This window comes from Physeter macrocephalus, unplaced genomic scaffold (genome assembly GCF_002837175.3).
Source record: "Physeter macrocephalus isolate SW-GA unplaced genomic scaffold, ASM283717v5 random_1106, whole genome shotgun sequence".
NCBI classification, from domain to species: Eukaryota; Metazoa; Chordata; class Mammalia; order Artiodactyla; family Physeteridae; genus Physeter; species Physeter macrocephalus.
Window position 1 is genome coordinate 1 of NW_021146781.1, and position 18,378 is coordinate 18,378.

The window sequence follows — 18,378 nt, forward strand, 5'->3', positions numbered from 1 at the left end:
GCCGATGCAGGGGACACGGGTTCGCGCCCCGGTCTGGGAGGATCCCACATGCCGCGGAGCGGCTGGGCCCGTGAGCCATGGCCGCTGGGCCTGCGCGTCCGGAGCCTGTGCTCCGCAACGGGAGAGGCCGCAGCAGAGGGAGGCCCGCATACCACAAAAAAAAAAAAAAAAGTGGGAACAACCCAAAATATCCATTGACAGATGAATGGATAAACAAAATGTGGTATATACATACGATGAAATATTCATCAGCCTTAAAAAGGAAGGAAATTCTGACCCATGCTGCAACATGGATGAACCTTGAGGACATTATGCTAAGTGAAAGAAGCCAGTCACAGAAAGACAAATACTGCATGATTCCACTTATATGAGGTGTCTAAAGTAGTCTTAGAAACAGAAAATAGAATGGTGGTTGCCCAGGGCTGGAGGGAGGAGGGAAAGCGGAGTTGTTCAATGGGTGGAGAGTTTCTGTTTTGCAAGACAAAAAATTTCTAGAGATCTGCTGTACAAGAATATATATGTAGTTACCACTACTGCACTTTATACTGAAAAATGGTTAAGATGGTATATTTTATGCTATGTGTTTTTTACCACAATTTAAAAAAAAAATATCTTTAGAACAGAAAAAAAAGGAACTACTGGTACCTAAAACAACCTAACTAAAATCAGATAAATCTCAGTGAATGATTCTGAGTAAAAAAAGTCAATCTCTGAAAGTTACATACTGTGTGATTCCATTAATAACATTCTTAAAATAACAAATTTGCAGAAATGGAGAGCAGCTTAGTGGGTTGCCAGGGGTAAAGTGGGGTGTAGGGGTGGGAGGGAAGTGGGTGTGTCTATAAAAGGGAAACCTGAGGAATCTCTGTGGTGATAGAAATGTTCTGTATCTTGGCCATATAAATGTCAATTATTCTAGTTTTGATTTCATGCTTATGGTTTTCAGGATGTTACCATTGATGGAAACTGGGTGAAAGCTACAGGGATTTCTCTGTTTTGTTCCCTATAAGTGCAATATGAATCTACAATTATTGCAAAATAAAAAGTTTAGTTAAGTTTAAGACAAATTTTCTCCAAATGATGGAGGCTAGACACTAACTGGAAATGATGTAGAGGAGATTTTAGTATGTGATATTTACGTAGGTGGGGAGAAAGGATGTAGGCTGACTCAGAAAAACTGTTCATGTCTGAGCTGCCCCAACCTCGTTACCCCAATGTTCACCAAATATGCAATTCTAAGAAACCCTATGTAATCATTTTTGGAAGGGGAGCCTGGTCAGAATGTTCCCTAAGTTTTAATCTTCAAAGGCCTAGATGTTGGATCTAATAAGAAACCAGAGGAGTAATTTTGGGCACCAGGAGAAGAGGGAGGAACATCCAGACCCCCAAGCCAGTTCTCTGTGGCCTGTGGGCAAGTTTAGTTAGAGGGGCAAGCAGCCACCTTCATGATGGAGGTTTTCTTCTGACCAAGCTCCAGTGAGTCAGGGCTAATATAATCCCTCTGGTATCAGCTGAACAAAGAACAGTGAATGCTTCCCTTTATTTCCACTGTACCTGCTTAGAAATCTGCCTCATGAGTTTATGGGGGGATAACCTGAGAACACAAATTGGAAGAGCTAGTATCTTGGGACTATTGTGGTGGCTACGGGAGCCCAGCTGATTATTCCATGAATACCACTCCATCAGGAAGGTAATCAATTGTACCGGTTGGCTGAACTTAAGCTACAGTGCTGGGAAAGAAAGAAGCTTACCCTAAGTTACAGCAAAATCTTCTCCATGACATTTGTCTACGTGCTTCCGTCCTCTGGAGCCCCTAGTACTCAGAAGTGATGGGTATGGAGCTCCTCATGCATGCTGAAATCAGTAACAAGTAGCATTTACTGAGCACCACCAGAGGCCAGGCCCCAGGCTGGATAGTTTTTGCACATCGCATTGAAATTTCTCAATAACCTGGTGGTGAGATAGTTCGTATTATCTGCTTTATAGATGAAGAGACTGAGTTTCAGAAGTTACGTGGTTTGCCCAAGGTCCCACAGCTAGCAAGAGGCAGAGCTGGAATTCAGGCTCAGGCCCCTCTATCTATAAAGCCTGCACCTTTAAGAAAGTATCAAGCAGTATCACATATATATGAAATCCAGGCCCCAAATCACCAGAAAATGACCAGAGCCCCTAAACTCAGTGGAAAGGGGTCAGAGGGCAGGTGAAAGCTTTCTGCTGATCAGAGCCACATTTCCTCCACCCACTTGGTACACAGTAGGCACTCACTAAACGACTGTTAAGCTGAACTGACCCAGAGGCCCTCCCATTCAACCGTGTGTGCTGGGAGAACAGGAGGCAGATGGCGGGCACCTCTTGCCTGCCTTCCCCGTTGAATTTGGCAGTGGCAATGCTGTCTGTGTTCTTGTCTGACGGGGATGGGGCCCTGGGAAATCCTACAAGACAGATGGCCACACACACACCAGGCTGCTTTGAAGGGCATGCGACAAAGAAACTCAGAGTGCGCCCCAGGGTATCGTGATGACCTCAGATGCAAAGTATGAAGTGAGCCAATTCTGTAACCTCAGCGAATTTCACAGACTAAACAGTGGCGGGTGAGCGCTTGTGACTTCTGCTGACAGAGCGGCAACATGACCTGGTAGCTGCTGGGTTTGCACAAGGATCTTCCTTCACTGATATGCACAAGTGGCCTCTCTCGGAACAGACCAGTAAGCAGAGACGCACACACAGGGTATTTCCTCTGCCAGGGGTTGCCGGTTTTCCCACTGTTGCTGGATTCATCCTCAAAGAGTTTGGGATGGAGCCTGAGCTGGGACCCCTCTGCTGAGAAGACCTGGAAGGAGACTTGTGATAAAGACTAAGAGGCTGCTGTGGCCAAGAAGGTCTGCCGCAGGAGGGGAGAGGGGCTGCAGGAAAGGCTCGCACAGTGTCCAGACAATAGAGATTTAATTGTTTCAGACTGGAGGGAGGGAACAGGCGGGGAGCAGGAGAGAAGAAGAAAGAAGACATTAATGAAAGAATAACGGCCAAGGCCACACTAAAAATACTTCCCTGGCACATATTTCTGCCAATGCATAGCAGCCTTTCAATTAAGGATGTGTCATTTCCTGGGTTATTAAATCCAGATCATGGAACATTCCACTCTGGGACAGTAAAAGAGGGTCACGTTCTCAGCCTCCCCCAGCAAAAAAGCAGCAAAGAATGGGGATCACGGCTCTCGGTGTTTCCACCACTCAACTCCCCACTGAGCTGCTTGGGAGAAAGCTTCCCTTCGGGGTATGTCCGTGGAAAGCTTAGGGGGGCCCAGCATGGCGCTCTTTCTCAGGTACCCCATAGGCCCCCACAGTCACCGTGAAGGGCATCATCATCATCTCAAGCCAGTAGGGCCTGGCAGGACTCAGAACTGAAGGACGAAGGAGCATTAGTAGCCACTTTGCCTTGGTTACTACAGTAAATGCTGGTGACCTTTAACATCTTGTAAAGCCAAAGTCACACGGCAGAAAGTCTCCCCTGCTAGGCCCTGTGCAGCTTAAAAGGAAATTGCAAAGCCCTCTCAGTGCTGGGCACAGGCACCTGCGTGGTGCCCAGAACACCTGCCTCTCTTTTTCGGGGAGAAGGACTGTGTGCACAGTATGATCAAGGGGCTCCCCACGATAGCTCCTTCCAAACATTTAAGTAGTTTGGAACCTCTTGTGCCTTAACCTGTCCTAACCTATATCTGCAGCAGTGGGTTTGCCATTTAATCGCCCTAACAGCTGGGCAGAGTCTTGTTAAAGGTGAATTGAGAAGAAATTGAACAGCAAAATTGGCTTCAGAGCTAGTATAAGAACTGAGGATTCCAACCCTAAATGAAACAAAAAGACAACCTACAGACTGGGAGAAAATATTTGCAAGCAATATGACTGACAAGGGGTTACTTTCCAAAATATGCAAACAGCTCATACAACTTAATATCAAAAACAACCCAATCAAAAAATGGGCAGAAGACCTAAATAGACATTTCTCCAGAGACAACATACATATGGCCAACAAGCACATGAATGGATGCTTAACATCGTTAATTATTAGAGAAATGCAAATCAAAACTACAATGAGGCATCACCTCACACCAGTTAGAATGGCCATCATCAAAAAGTCTACAGAGCGACTTCCCTGGTGGCGCAGTGGTTGAGAATCCACCTGCCAATGCAGGGGACACGGGTTCAAGCCCTGGTCCAGGAAGATCCCACATGCTGCGGAGCAACTAAGCCCATGCGCCACAACTACTGAAGCCTGTGCTCTAGAGCCCGAGCTCTGCAACAAGAGAAGCCACCACAATGAGAAGCCCGTGCACCGCAACGAAGAGTAGACCCCACTCGCCGCAACTAGAGAAAGCCCACATGCAGCAACGAAGACGCAACAACAAACAGACCCAATGCAGCCAAAAATAAGTAAATTAAAAAAAAAAATCTACAAAGAACAAATGCTGCAGAGGGTGTAGAGAAAAGAGAACCCTCCTACACTGTTGGTGGGAATGTAAATTAGTGTAGCCACTATGGAGAACAGTGGAGGTTCCTTAAAAAACTAAAAATAGAGCTACCATATGGTCCAGCAATCCCACTCCTGGGCATATATCTAGAAAAGATGAAAACTCTAATTCGAAAAGATACATGTACCCCAGTGTTCACTGCAGCACTATTTACAATAGCCAAGACATGGAAACAACCCAAGTGCCCATCAACAGACGTTTGGTTTAAGAAGATGTGGACACGGGCTTCCCTGGTGGCGCAGTGGTTGAGAATCTGCCTGCTAATGCAGGGGACACGGGTTCGAGCCCTGGTCTGGGAGGATCCCACGTGCTGCGGAGCAACTAGGCCCCGTGAGCCACAACAACTGAGACTGCGCGTCTGGAGCCTGTGCTCTGCAACAAGAGAGGCCGCGATAATGAGTCCCGCGCACCGCGATGAAGAGTGGCCCCCACTTGCCACAACTAGAGAAAGCCCTCGCACAGAAACGAAGACCCAACACAGCAAAAATAAATAAATTGATTAATAAACTCCTACCCCCCAACATCTTCTTTAAAAAAAAAAAAAAAAAAAAAAAGATGTGGACACACACACACACACACACACACGCACGCACACCCCTGAATATTACTTAGCCATAAAAAAGAATGAAATAGTGCCATTTACAGCAACATGGATGGACCTAAAAAAGATGTGGACACACACACACACACACACACACACACACACACGCACGCACACCCCTGAATATTACTTAGCCATAAAAGCCAGATATCTGCCGGCTGACAGTTTCCTGCCTGCGGCCTGCTGCCCCTCTGTCCACAAGGTGGCCTGGTACTGTGGGTCTTGCTGAGTCCAAGCCCAGGGACCCCAGAAATTCTGAAACAGTAACAGTCACAGACATAGAAAACAAATTTATGGTTACCAAAGGGGAAGGGGGGAGGGATAAATTAAGAGTACAGAACAGATACACACCACCATATATAAAATAAATAAACAACAAAGATTTACTGTATAGCACAGGGAACTATATTCAGTATCTTGTAATAACCTATAACGGAAGAGAATCTGAAAAAAAAAATATATATATATATACACATATAAAAAACCGAATCACTTTATACATATAAATACCTGAAACTAACATAAGATTGTAAATCAACTATACTTCAATTAAAAAAAAAAAAAGAACTGAGGGTTCCAAGCGGAAAAGATCCTCCGAGATCAGACAAGTTTGGAGCACACGGTATATTCCAGCAAGTCTGACTGTCAGTACCATCTGAAAATCAGGGGATTTCAGATGAAAAGAAGCTTTCTGACTTGTGGTTTGATGAAATGAATCATCAGAAATGGGAATCCTAGGCCTGCATGTGGTGTCTGTCTGGAGCCAAGGAGTGGTCCCCCCTCTGGACGGGACACGTACTGTCCAGCTGCCATGGGTCGCTCTGCTCCCCCTGTCTGTACTCAGAGCTCTGTCCTTGAGTCCTTATCTTCCCTGCCACCTTTGGGCACTTGAGGTGGTAACTCGTGCCCTAGGCCCTCCCGTTTTCCACCACAGATAACTGATCCCATCTCTTACTCTCTGTCCTCAAACCCAGTTCTCTACCATGGGCTGTGGGATTCCCAGTGTTTCTGGATTCATCTTCAAAGTGTTTGGGAGGGAGTTGACTCTGGGCCCCCTCTGCTGGGAAGATGCAGAGGATCCTTTGGATAAAGACTTAGAGGCAGCTGTGGCCAAAGGCGACAGGCCTCCCCAGCCCTAAGTAGGATGCTTCCTTAGACCTCTCCACCTTGGCCACCTGCAACCCTTCCTCTCCCCTGGGCAAGCCCACCTCTGCCTCTGCCCCAGATCTGAACCTGTTGTAACAGACACACATTTATATCCTCATGGACTTCCTTCTGTTATCTCTACTGGGCCACTTGAGGGAAAAAGGCAAACACTGCTTCACCAAAAACTGCATTCAGGTACTCTTGCCTTGCTCAGACCAAATGGTGATCATAAGCAGAAGGCCCAGACTATAAAAACTGAAGAGTTTCTTGGGAAGCAGCAGAGCTGTCAAGGAAGGAAAATGGTCACTTAGAAGAAGACAATGACCACGGAAACCAGGATAATAATAACATAGGTCTCGGTGAATACTCAGTTGGTGTGTCAGACACGGTACTGGCATTTTACAGGTTACTTCTTATTTTACAACAGCCCTACAAGGCAGGTGGTATTACCCCCTTTTTAGAGATGAGGAAAATGAACACAGAAAGAACTGTGCTAAGGTAGGCATTTTTCTCCCAGGGCTAGTGGCTGAACCTTCTCCCCACTGCCTGCACGAGCCTGTCCTGGTGTGAAAAGCCTCTTCCAGGACTGGCCCAGAGCGGACTGCACGGGCCTACTTACGCTCTGCCATTCGTCTCCTGCCCACTGGCTGCCGTCTTTGACTCCAAGGAGTTGTTGAAGTTGGAGATGTTTTCAGAGGAGTAGAGGCCAGCTGGGTTGTTGTACTGGTTTGTGATGACCCTGGGGGCAGGGCTGGAGGCAGGTGAGGCGGTAAAGGGCATGGCACTCCGGTTGTGGGCGCTTCCTATGTGTAGGACCTCCTGCGGGCAGAGATCAGAGGAGAAATCAGGGGGGTGTCCAATATGCACCCCTCGATGGATGGTACAGGCTGAGTGCCAGGGAGAGAGAGGTGTTCCAATGAGCTATGATGGCCCTGGCTCAATGCCAAACTAGCTGAGGGGCTCTGACAAACCCACCTGACATGGGGCAAGACCCAGGACGTTGCATGAGCCAGGCACGTGTACAGTTTCATCCACCAGCTCTGCCTCCTGGTTCTTCCCTGAGGCCCAGCAGAGCCTGATCTCCTGCTGGGTACCCCTGGGCAGGACACCCCCTGATGCCCTGGGCTGTCAGGATCCAAGTCAGAGCTGAAACACCCTTTCAGGGCACATTTCCAGAGGGATTAAGTACCAGGAAGAGAGGAACTGGCATCACTTCAGTGCGGAGCAGGAGATGATAAAAGGTGGAGATGAATTCCCCAGGAAGGAGCGGTTTAGAGAAGCAAGATAAGAGGGTTGTTGTGTCACCAGTGAAGCAGCTGCTGACTAGGCAGAGAAGCCTCAGTGCGCTGGCAGAAGGGGCTACGGGGAATGACTGATCTGGTGTTTTGTGTGGGAGAAGGCCAAGGCTGATCAGATAGAAGGCTGGGGGACACCTGCTACAGCGCGGCGCCCAGGGGAGCTGCAGGAAAGGACTTTGAGTTCCTCCTGTGTTCACTCCCCTCTTTCTGTAATTTGAGGAAGCGCCCTCCACCTCCACGCTGGACTGCCAGGACTTGGTGGATAATCACTACAGCTGCAACACCTAGGAGCTACTTTAAGAACACCCCCGAAAACTTTTTAAACTAACGTTCGCCTTTTGAAAAAAATCACGGCTTTTCTGATGACTCAGTTAGCAAGATGCTTTCCGCATGGGTGTTCTGGTTCAAACCCTGCTCCCAGGTGAGAGCGTACTCTGTGCAGCCTTCTAAACTCGATGTGCGTCCTATTTTCTGGGTCTCCCAGAAATCCTCCTGAATCCTGGACTCCTTGTTAACACCCAGGCCCAGAACGACTGCTCTTCCTTGTTTTTTTTTTTTTCTCTCTTTCTTCACTAAACCTTCAAGTCTTTCACACTTTCTTAGAAAACGATGATGAAAACCACCAGCTTAATTCACTGTGTACTGACTTAAAAGACAACATGAAAATGTGTTTATGATGATTCAGATAGTCTCCCTCTTCAACAAGTCGGAATCAGTGCGGTTTTACTGTATACATTACGTTGAGCTGACTTTATCCACGTTGGACAAAAGCTCAGTACACACAGCTTGTTCACCAAAGGGGAAGTATAATTAGTTAAGAAAATAACTTCAGCAGTAATCAAAGAATGGTTAAGTACGTTCTATGGCACAACCACCCCAAGGAATAAGAAGGGGTCATTAACAGTAGCAGACTTCCCGAAGGGTGGCCTGGGACTCTGGCACCCGTCATTGGCTACCCTGCAGCTCTGTGGGGCAGGTGGACAGCGGCAGCCAGGACTGCAATTCTTTCCTCCTCTCTCCTTCCCCACAGCAATTCCTTAGGAGCATCTTAGGATGCTGAGCACCAGGGAAGAGCCCTCATATTTCTGTCTTGGCTCAGTTTTTTCCCTGTTGCTTCCTGCTCGGCTTTGGGCAAGTTATTACTTCTTTCTTAGCCATTGCACAGTGCCCAGCACACAGCAGACAGTCAACCAGTGTCATTCCCTTCTCCTTCCATAGAAACACATTTTCAGTTAGAATGGAAGTCAGTAGAAAATGCAGGTTGGAAATTCTGATTTTTTACTTTATAGAGAATCTCCTAAGAATGTATCTGTTTTGTATATAAAAGGAGTATCTCTAACCCCATGTGAATACTGGTCTTTCCAGAAGTCAGGCGGTTAATTCAGGGCCTGCCTTTTGGAAGGGATGATGTCATTGTTTGGGCTTTGTATTTATGTCTCCAAGGAAACTCAATAATGAGGAAATATAAACTAGGTGTGTAACTACACTGACCTCAGATAAGCTGGGGTGTGGGCTAGCCTTACATGAATGAACAAATCCTTTAATTATAGATGAACTCTGCTCTTAGTCATTCCTCTGTTTTAGAATGACTGGAAGTGGAAGATTTTGGAAAAATGAGAGGTGGGAAGTTTTTCATATGAACAAAGAATTACTGGAATCAAAAGAAATGTATAGTCAAGTTAGATGTTAAAGTGTTGGAGATTTTTTTAATCTGAAGAACACTACCTTCAAAAGATTAATATAGGTACTCAGATTATATGTTTAAGATGAAAATTCAAGTATAATACATATAAAAAGTATAACTAAAATGTAAGCATTGCCTTACTGAAGTGAAAACTAGGATTTTAGATAGACCACATTAAAACAAAATCATTCCTTATATATTATAAAACATATAAGGACTTAACACATTAAAACAACATTTATAGTAAATTTAATGAAGTGGCTGAGAACTCCCTAGGAAATTGGAATTGACTGTGGCATGTTTTAAATTAGTTTGTACAACTGCCAGTTTATAGACTGAATGCCATTTCATGAACTTTCCTTAGAGGGGCTGTACAGAATAATATGGTCATGTCAGTTTTGAAATGCCAGATGCAAAATGATCCTTAAAGTGACTCTTAGGACTAAGTATTATTTTTATTATATTAATGGAAAAAATTTTGTGTGACTGCATTTCTGACATTTTAATGGAAGACATTTGAGAAAATACCATTCACATACAGCCACTCAATTTACCCACACTAATGTACCCAGTGAGTTCAATTTCATACAAGTTTCTGTTTTAGGTATAAAAGATAACTAGCTATATGTTATCTTTTGATTATATCTCAATACACCATAAAAATGAAACAGTGTCCCAAATTTAGAAAAAAAAAAAAGTTCAAATCTTCACATGGGGCTAAATGTATAACGATCACAAACCAGTCTAAAAGAAGTTTTCAAAAGCCATTATCGACTTACCTACTTAACATACCACTAACAACTCATTAATTTATCCAAGAGACACACTTTGTGAAAAGTAGCTATCAGGTGTGAGGAATTTTACAAAGATGTTCTAAACATTCTTCTCTACGTTTCTCCCCTTGTTTCTCAAGACTACCCATTCATTGTAGATAATTTAGGAGATGTAGTTAAAGAAGAAATACAATCACTTATAATCTGTTATGTACAAATATGGGATCTCAGGACAGTCTCCCATCCAGGAAATTCTATTTGGCCAACAAATTGTGCATTGGCTCCCTATCACATTTTCCAATATGAACTACCACTTTATTTTAGTAATTTTAAGATCTCACTGTAAGAAAACTAGAGATTCCCATCCTAAGGCTCTTGGAAACCAGGCAGTAGGACCCGGGACCCGGGGTGGGGCGGGGAATGTCTGGGTTTACTACTAAATTTCCTTGTAGTTCCTCTAGGCTCTAGGCCTCAGGACCCAAACTTCTTTTTGTCCCTGGCATGATTCATTTGCATCTGCAATCCATAATGAGCTGAGTCAGCACCCCTATTTTGCCATGGTTCTGCCACCCTATTCTGCACAGGAAAGCTTCCACCCGCTTCCCGTATCCCCTTCCTACCCGCCGTGTCCAGCCCAGGCCTTGGCGTCACTGCCCTGGGGTTTTCCAGCCCCTTCCTCCCACAGTTCCCTTACGGGAAGAACCAAACAAGAGCCAGGTCCCAGCAGTGTCAGCGGAGGGCCCTCCCCCTGCGTCCTATCCCCTGCCTCCGGGGCAGGAAAAACGGGAGTGTGCCTAGCTGTGTCAAAAGCAGAAAGGCCTCTGGGTGCTGAGAGCAAGGGCCATGGTGGGCAAGTACTTACTTGGGGTTCAGAGGCTAAATTCATCTTGTATGGGTGACGTTTCCCTTCCTCTGTCACCAGAGGAGACCAGATTTTCTGTTCAGATCTGCAACAGATTGACAAAGCTGTTGTTTCATGCATGCTAAATAAATAAAATATACTAAAAATGGAGTGGGAAAGTGTCCCCTCTTGCCCGACTGCTAGCCTCTGAACTAGCACTCTGCCCCCGCTTTCCCCTCCATTTTGCTATCAGCGTGATTTTCGGAAGCACCAACCTCATGACATCATGTCTGATGGCTGTGTGCGCTCAGCCCTGCGGGATTTCCCAAGCTGCTGTCATTCTTCCAGCCTCATCCTCCCCCACTGTGCTCCGTACCGCTGACCCAGCCACACCAGCCTCCTCCACGCTCCTGAGCATGCCTGATGCCGCCCGCCTCTGCTCAGGACTCCTCTATCTCATCCAGTGTTCCCGATCCAGACCAGATAACCAACTTGTTCGTGAAGTGTGTCTGGACCAAACAAAAGCGATGCCTCCTTTTCTGAGCTTGATTTCCTTGTACCATTCACACAGCAACTCTCTAGGTCTTGTCTCAGTTTTCATTAGTGTAGCATTTTTTCACTCTTACGGGTAAAGAATATTTGTACTTATCCTTTTATTGTCAGAGTGCCCAGCACAAGGCCAGATATATACAAGATGGAGCTATTCAATGTGTTGGTAAATGGATCAAAAAAATCAATCTGTAATGAATGAATGTCTTGAAGGAGAAGATGTGGACTGAGATAAAAATGGAGACAAGAATGAGGGATAAATGTGCTTTTGAGGGGATAGTAAGAAAACAGTGCACCTCCCATGGGGGTAGGGCTCTGAAGTGTACAAGATGGTTTTCATTTCATTATACTGATTTCACTACCTCAAAATTTTGGTTAGTTGTGTTAGGTCAAGTGAAAATGCAAATATCTTAGAGAAAGATGCCCACACTATGAAGAGCACCGTGAAAATTAGAGAGGAAAATGAGCAACCTGAAATTTCAATTCCACAGACCTTCTGCCTGCCTACACCATACAAGGCACTGAGCTGGGTGGGTAGGGGATCCTGAAATAGGTGAGGTAGTCCCTGCCCACAAGCAGCTTCCAGTCGACCAGAAATGAGCGAGTGTTTCCACGGGCCTCACCTGGTTACTGTCAGAGTCATGTTGTCTGTGCAGCCCTTGATTTTGTTCTGAGCTTCCAAGTGTGTCATATTGCTGGTATTTTCCCCATCGATGGCTGTGATTACATCTCCAACACATAAATTAGCTGTAGCAGCCTTGCTTCCGGGAGTGACCTGGAAAAAAGGAGAGAGCTGGCTTAGTTACCATCTGTCTCCAAGGAAACCACTGAGTAAGTTACCACCGGATTAAGTATTCACTAATGTGGATCAAAGCATTTAAAAAGGAAAGAAGGCTAAAATCATGTTTCAATAGTAATGATCCTTTATAGTTATGTAATACATTATGGTTGGCAATGAGTTCTTTTCTATCTACCATCTCATTGGATCCTTACAATGACCTTGTGAAAAAGGAAGGCAAGTATCAGTCCCCATATTGGTCCCCATTTTAGAGACCGAGAAACTGAGGTTTAGAAAGATCTGTGACTTACCTGGGATCACCCAACTGATATATTACTGTATTACTAGTCATCCAACTATCAATAGTATAATACAGAGCCAGGACTCAAACCCTAAAGCAGACCCAATGTTCTTCCCACTGTCTCTTGCTGCTTCCCTAAAATTAGTCACCAATTTAAAAAAACACACACTTAGAGAACACTATGTACAAAAACATCCTATTTCTATAGAAAACAATTAAGATGCTATTTACACACACAAAAAAATTGAGATGCTGCATACCAAACTGTTCACAGTATTACATCTCTGTAATGTTGTTGGTTTATACAATGAGCTTGAATTACTTTTGTAATTGAAAAAAGCAACAAAGAATATTTTAAAATACAACAGTATAGGTTTATACCGGTTCACTTCCTCCCAGCCAGGAAATTGACTATTAGGGTTAGCCCCTTTGGGTGGCTGATTTTCTACAGGCCAGTGCTTCTAAAACCAGTGGTTCCAAATTTATGGGCAACCAATGCTTGGGGGAAGCCAGCCAATGACTGCAATGGGTCATCAAATTCATCTGCCTAGTGAGCATTACATGTGACCTGAATAAATATCAAGCTTCACGTGGAGATGTACAACTATCTTTCAAATGAATATAGACGCTGTTGTGATGAACAAAGTATGAACTCATTTTGAAGTAGTACTAACCTCAGAGAAGTTTTTTACTATTAGGTATTTTCTAAACCAAGGTATACTAAAAATAGGACCATCATCCCAAGGTCAGTCCATGACTTTGACATTAAAAGACCTTCCTTGATGAGAAGTCCAAGCCCTCCAGGAGCAGAGTACGCCCAGACTCCCAGCACCCACAGGGTTCTGGCCTCACCTTGGAGAAGGCCCTTGACCCCGGGAGCCCAGTGAAGAAGATCTTACAAACATTTGAGGGTCTCCGTAAGGCTGAACCACAGGTAAGAGGCCTTTCAAGACATCAAATCAGGACACAAGGCTTATGTCCTGAGCCTGCGTGTCTGATGCAGTTTTCAGCAGCCAGTTTCCAATCAGCCCTCGCCAAACGGAAAACACTGACCCTTCTGAGGTGGGCTAGTGTGATGGCTGCTGTCATGGCCACCCCCCCCATCAGTGCCCTATCCCCACCCCCCATCAGTGCCCTATCCCCACCCCCCATCAGTGCCCTATCCCCACAAAATAAGGGGTGGATGACTTGACCCTTGAGGTTCCTTCCGGTTCAGACATGCTATGACTTTATCAGGCAAAACTCTCCTGGAATGTAGCAGGATGTGGAAACCAGTACAGAGATCCTGACCTCCTAACGTTCCTTTCTGGCTTTCCCATCATCTGTTTACCAGAGATCTGGCCTTTAGAAAACAAAAGCCCCCAATCCGAGGTTCGGATCTTCTTCTAATGCAGCCACTGGGAAAAGATATTTTATACAGGCGACCGTAGGCCGCACTCCTTTCAGTTGACTTCGGGGAGTTAGTTCTGAGTCACCCAGTATGTGCCATAAAGACAAATTCCTCTCATTTTCTGCCCGTCTTCCCGAGAAGACTGACCTGGTGTGACTTCATGTATATTTCGCTTTTTTCTAAAGAACAACACAGACCCCTTGTTTTACAAATGGCCCTAAGCATCACTTTATTTGGGATGAACCATGGTTCTGGGTTGGCAAACTCTGTCTCCAGGGAGAACAGCCTGATTGAACTCATTTATCATGACCAACTCTCATGGTCTTAAAGAGAAGTCCCCTTGGATAAAATCCAGAATCACTAATGAGGTTCCTCAGGACTGTGCCATTCCCCTACTAAGCTCTAGCTACAGGAGCCTTCCTTACTTCTTTCCCGCCTCAGGGCCTTAGCACCTGCTGTAGCCACTACCTGATTAACTTCTTGACTTAAATGACCCTTCTCACAGAAGATTTTCCTGAACCCTCCAATCTAAGTTAGATCCCTTGTCAACCTTCCCCCTGCCCCCCGCACCCCATCAACATTTGCATACACTGTCTTTTTCACGGCACTTGTCAGTTAGGTTTGTAAATCTATTCTGTGGGTTTGTTTACATAATGCTTGAGAGGCTACTAAACAGTAAGGTGTGTGAGAGCAGGATTTGTCTGCCTTTTGCACTGTGGTATCCCCAGTGCCTAGCAGTGACTGGCACATAGTAGATGCTCAATAAATATTTGTCCAATGAGTGACTGAATCCAAAATATCTAGCGGTTGTTAAATATGTAATCATGCTGCTATCCTGGACTGTGACCACTAACAAAACTAAAATGAGGAGATGGGGGCGGTGGGGGGCAAAAAGCTTGAGAAAATGAAAATAGAAATTTCCTTTTACTTTCATACGCTCAGCTGCTAAGAACTCTGGAATTTCCAGCATTTGGTTCAAACTGTCTTGGAGGTGAGGCATATCTGCTAAGTACATCCCGACAGATCCTGGACAAGTTAGAACCAGTCTTAAGAGCCCTGAGTCTGAGTAATCAAGGCCTGGCCATCTTATCTTTTGGTCTGATTTTTTTTTTTTAAGCCAAATTAATGGGAGCCAAAGGAAATCTCAGAAAGTTATAAGACAACATCATCAGGTGGGACTCAGATGGAATCACACATAAAGACTAAAGTCCACATTCTTTTATGAGCTGTCTATTTCTGGGGGGAAAATGGATTTAAACAAATTATTGGATTTGCCTTTTACAAAGCTCTTTCACATACATTCTCCTAGTTGAGATAATAATGATGATGACCTCACCACCAACATATAATTTTACAGATGAGGAAATTGAAACTCAGAAAAGCTGTGACTGACTCAAGTTCACACAGCTAAAGGTTGGAGTCTGAACTTGAAACCAGATCCCCTCATTCCAAATTCCATTCCCCTTCTGCTTTACCACAATGCCACAAGCAGAGGCTCCAAACCCAACTGTCAGAGCCAAAGAGAAATCCAGAATTGAGCAGACTCATCTGTTGTGGCCTTCAACACAGTGAACTGGAGTGTCGCAAACTCCTGCCAAGGCCTGGGTGCCACTCGCCATCCGTCAGACAACCATCTCTATTGGTCTGTGCTGAGCTGGGGCCCAGTAACACCTCCCCTTATAAAATACTCAAGTCAGAACTGAAAAGCTCTCAGGCCAGAGGCCTGTGTCTCCAACTCTGGTTAGTTCCCGTCATGAATGGAGGACTCCAGTCCTTACTGCACACTAACCATCACAATCATAGCAGTATTTATCAGTTAATGAGTGCTAATTATGTGTCAAACACAGTTTGTTTGGCAAGGGTTAATTTCCCAGTCCTGAGATACTATCAGGTAGCCAACATTATTTGCATCATCATGGAGAAGGAAGTGGAGGAACGGGTTGACAGCTGGCAAGGTCCATCCACCTAACCCAGCATGCCCCACTGTCTGTTCTGATTTCCTCCTGACCGTCAAATTCCATCAGAACCGGCTCAGAATGGAGTCACCTTCAGTTTCTAAAACAGAAGTCCTATACTCTCCTCCAAAGAGACAGGCCCATTAATTAGTTCAATGGATATTCTCAAAAGCCCTCTTCCAGCTTTCTTCCCCAGAGACCATACAACTTGATCACACAACTCTCGATACCTGAGAATAAATGGGGTTAGGCACAATTTCCACTAGTGAACAATCTGCCATCTTCTGCAGAATTCACTCATGTCTCTCTCACCCTTTGGCCCTGCAGGCAGACACTTTGCTCAGAGGCCAATCTGTACATCCACCCTATACTGCATCATTAAAGCCTGTGCACTGCCGTCAGACTTCTAAACACAAAAGAAGGTTCATAGAATGTCACTTCTAAATGGCGCAGAATAGGACTATGATGTGGCTCTCCCACTTTCTTCGATTTACATCTAAATAACTAAATAGTGCTTTTATACAAAACTGGATGCATACCCACTGGCCACAGCAAATGAAAAGATGACTTTCTTCCTCCGCATTATGGCGTATACCTATTTTATCCCTCCTCTGTTACCTCCTTTCATTCATTCACTCATCAGATAGACATTCCTTAAGTCCATTCTCAAAGACAGTGTAGCTTATTAAGATGTGGCTAATGAAGTTAGATGAACAGGGTTCAAGTCCCGTCTCTGGTGCTTGTGAGGCAAGTACCCTTGGGTGGGATGTTTCACCTCTGTGTGCCTCACTCTTCTCACCTATGAAACAGGGGTGATAACAGTCCAGGCATCGAAAGGCTGTTGTGAGGATTACCTGAAATGATTCAGGCAGAGCACACTGTCAAGTTCACAATCTCCTGGGGCAGACAGGTATGTACAACAGCTGATACTAGAAACAAGTACAGAGGCAATGGGAACCTAAAGGTGAAATCAGGGAAGGCTCCATGGAGGAGGCATTGCTTAAAACTGTGCAAAGGCACTACAGGAGGCAGAAAAGAGCATGCCAGCTTACAGGAATAGCACGTGGACTGGCACAGATAAAACACAGGGAGTGAAAGGAGAGGAAGGGGAGGAGTCTGGAGATGTAAAAATAGACCAGGCTGTAAGAGTTCTGTCATTTTCTTTTTAACAAGACTGTACTTTATCTGGAAAACAATGGGGAACAACAAAGGAGTTTAAACATAGCCTCTGACTCAACTGCCCAGTTACTGCCAAGAAACAACCACTGAGCCCTAGCTCTGTTGAGATTAAGGTGACTGTATTTGTCAGATATTCCCTAATGGCAGTTGAGAGAAGCAGACCCATTCGAGGGGTTGACAATTCAGCCTCTAGGACAGCCATTCTGAGGCTGGCTTCCCCTAGAGGACTTGTGCAAAGGCACTTCCACTTAAAATTACGCGTTTGACTGACAGCCAGATTGGGTTCCTTTAACTCCCTAAGCTCAAGATTGAAAGCTGGAGGAGGCCCATGAAATGAATCCAGTCTATAATCTTGGCTTTTCAAAATTTAAATTATGCTCTGCCCCCTTTAGCTGAGGCAGACACTCTCCATTTTGTCAGTTCTCACCATGCTCTACTGCCCCCAACACAGAAACCTGGGACCAGCTGCCATTTAGCATCTTTCTGGCAGCTGTTAATTTTTCCACTACCTCACCCTCCAGTCAAAACTCTTTTATGTTGTCTCCGAACCCCTTCATGCAAACGTGCTTGTGACCACTGGCTTAGTTAAAAAATTATATGCAGAAATGTTTTATGACTAGGACTGCAAGACACCCTGGTTTGCCCAGGACGGTAACAGATTTTCCCAGCATAATTATCAAAAGCACCCCTTTTCATTTTCAACAGTGTTCCAGTCTGGATGATAAATTGTATTGCCAGTCTTTTGACAGAGATGGGGGTTTTAACCAAATACTTGTCAAACAGTTTAAACAGTTCTGAAGCAGCCTCACCCCACCCACCCCCAAGGGAAAAACTGTCCCTGTTCAAAGGTTCTCTGACTTTAATCTGCAGACAGGAATACAGGTCAATTTCCTGAATGTTCGCAGAACGTTGTTAACCTTGACCCTTGGAACTGGCATCTAAACTTCAGACCAGGGCTTCCCTGGTGGCGCAGTGGTTGGGAGTCCGCCTGCCGATGCAGGGGACACGGGTTCGTGCCCCGGTCCAGGAAGATCCCACATGCCGCGGAGTGGCTGGGCCCGTGAGCCATGGCCGCTGAGCCTGCGCATCCGGAGCCTGTGCTCCGCAACGGGAGAGGCCATCTGTGCCCCGCAACGGGAGAGGCCATGACAGTGAGAGGCCCGCGTACCGCAAAAAAAAAAAAAAAAAAGTATTAAACTTAAGACCAGAAATTGACCCAGCTCACCAATAACTCAGGGGGAAACTGACATTGGCAAGGATGAGGCAATGGTTCCCAAACAAGTTGGTCGTCAGATGCCCTCAGGTTTTAAAAATATAAATAGATCTCTACATCCCACTTCAGATCTACCGAGGGGAGT

The 18,378-nt window shown here is 45.3% G+C and overlaps 1 protein-coding gene across 1 annotated transcript; it reads right to left on the reverse strand.

Moving 5' to 3' along the window:
- Positions 1 to 6,857: 6,857 nt before the first annotated feature.
- LOC114483955 (PDZ and LIM domain protein 1-like) lies at positions 6,858 to 17,916 on the reverse strand. Its single transcript, XM_028487047.2, has 4 exons — positions 17,879 to 17,916; positions 12,041 to 12,192; positions 10,890 to 10,974; positions 6,858 to 7,091 (listed from the first exon to the last, which is right to left on the reverse strand). The coding sequence occupies exons 2-4, from the start codon at positions 12,106 to 12,108 to the stop codon at positions 6,888 to 6,890; spliced, it is 357 nt and encodes a 118-aa protein (XP_028342848.1). The 5' UTR covers positions 12,109 to 12,192; positions 17,879 to 17,916; the 3' UTR covers positions 6,858 to 6,887.
- Positions 17,917 to 18,378: the final 462 nt, after the last annotated feature.

Excerpts from the sequence above, each read along its gene's own strand:
- LOC114483955 (XM_028487047.2), bottom strand. The coding sequence starts at position 12,108 with ATGACACACTTGGAAGCTCAGAACAAAATCAAGGGCTGCACAGACAAC. Across the intron at positions 10,975-12,040 it reads ATGACTCTGACAGTAACCAG|ATCTGAACAGAAAATCTGGT; the intron begins GTGAGGCCCGTG and ends AATCTGTTGCAG. Across the intron at positions 7,092-10,889 it reads ATTTAGCCTCTGAACCCCAA|GAGGTCCTACACATAGGAAG; the intron begins GTAAGTACTTGC and ends CTCTGCCCGCAG.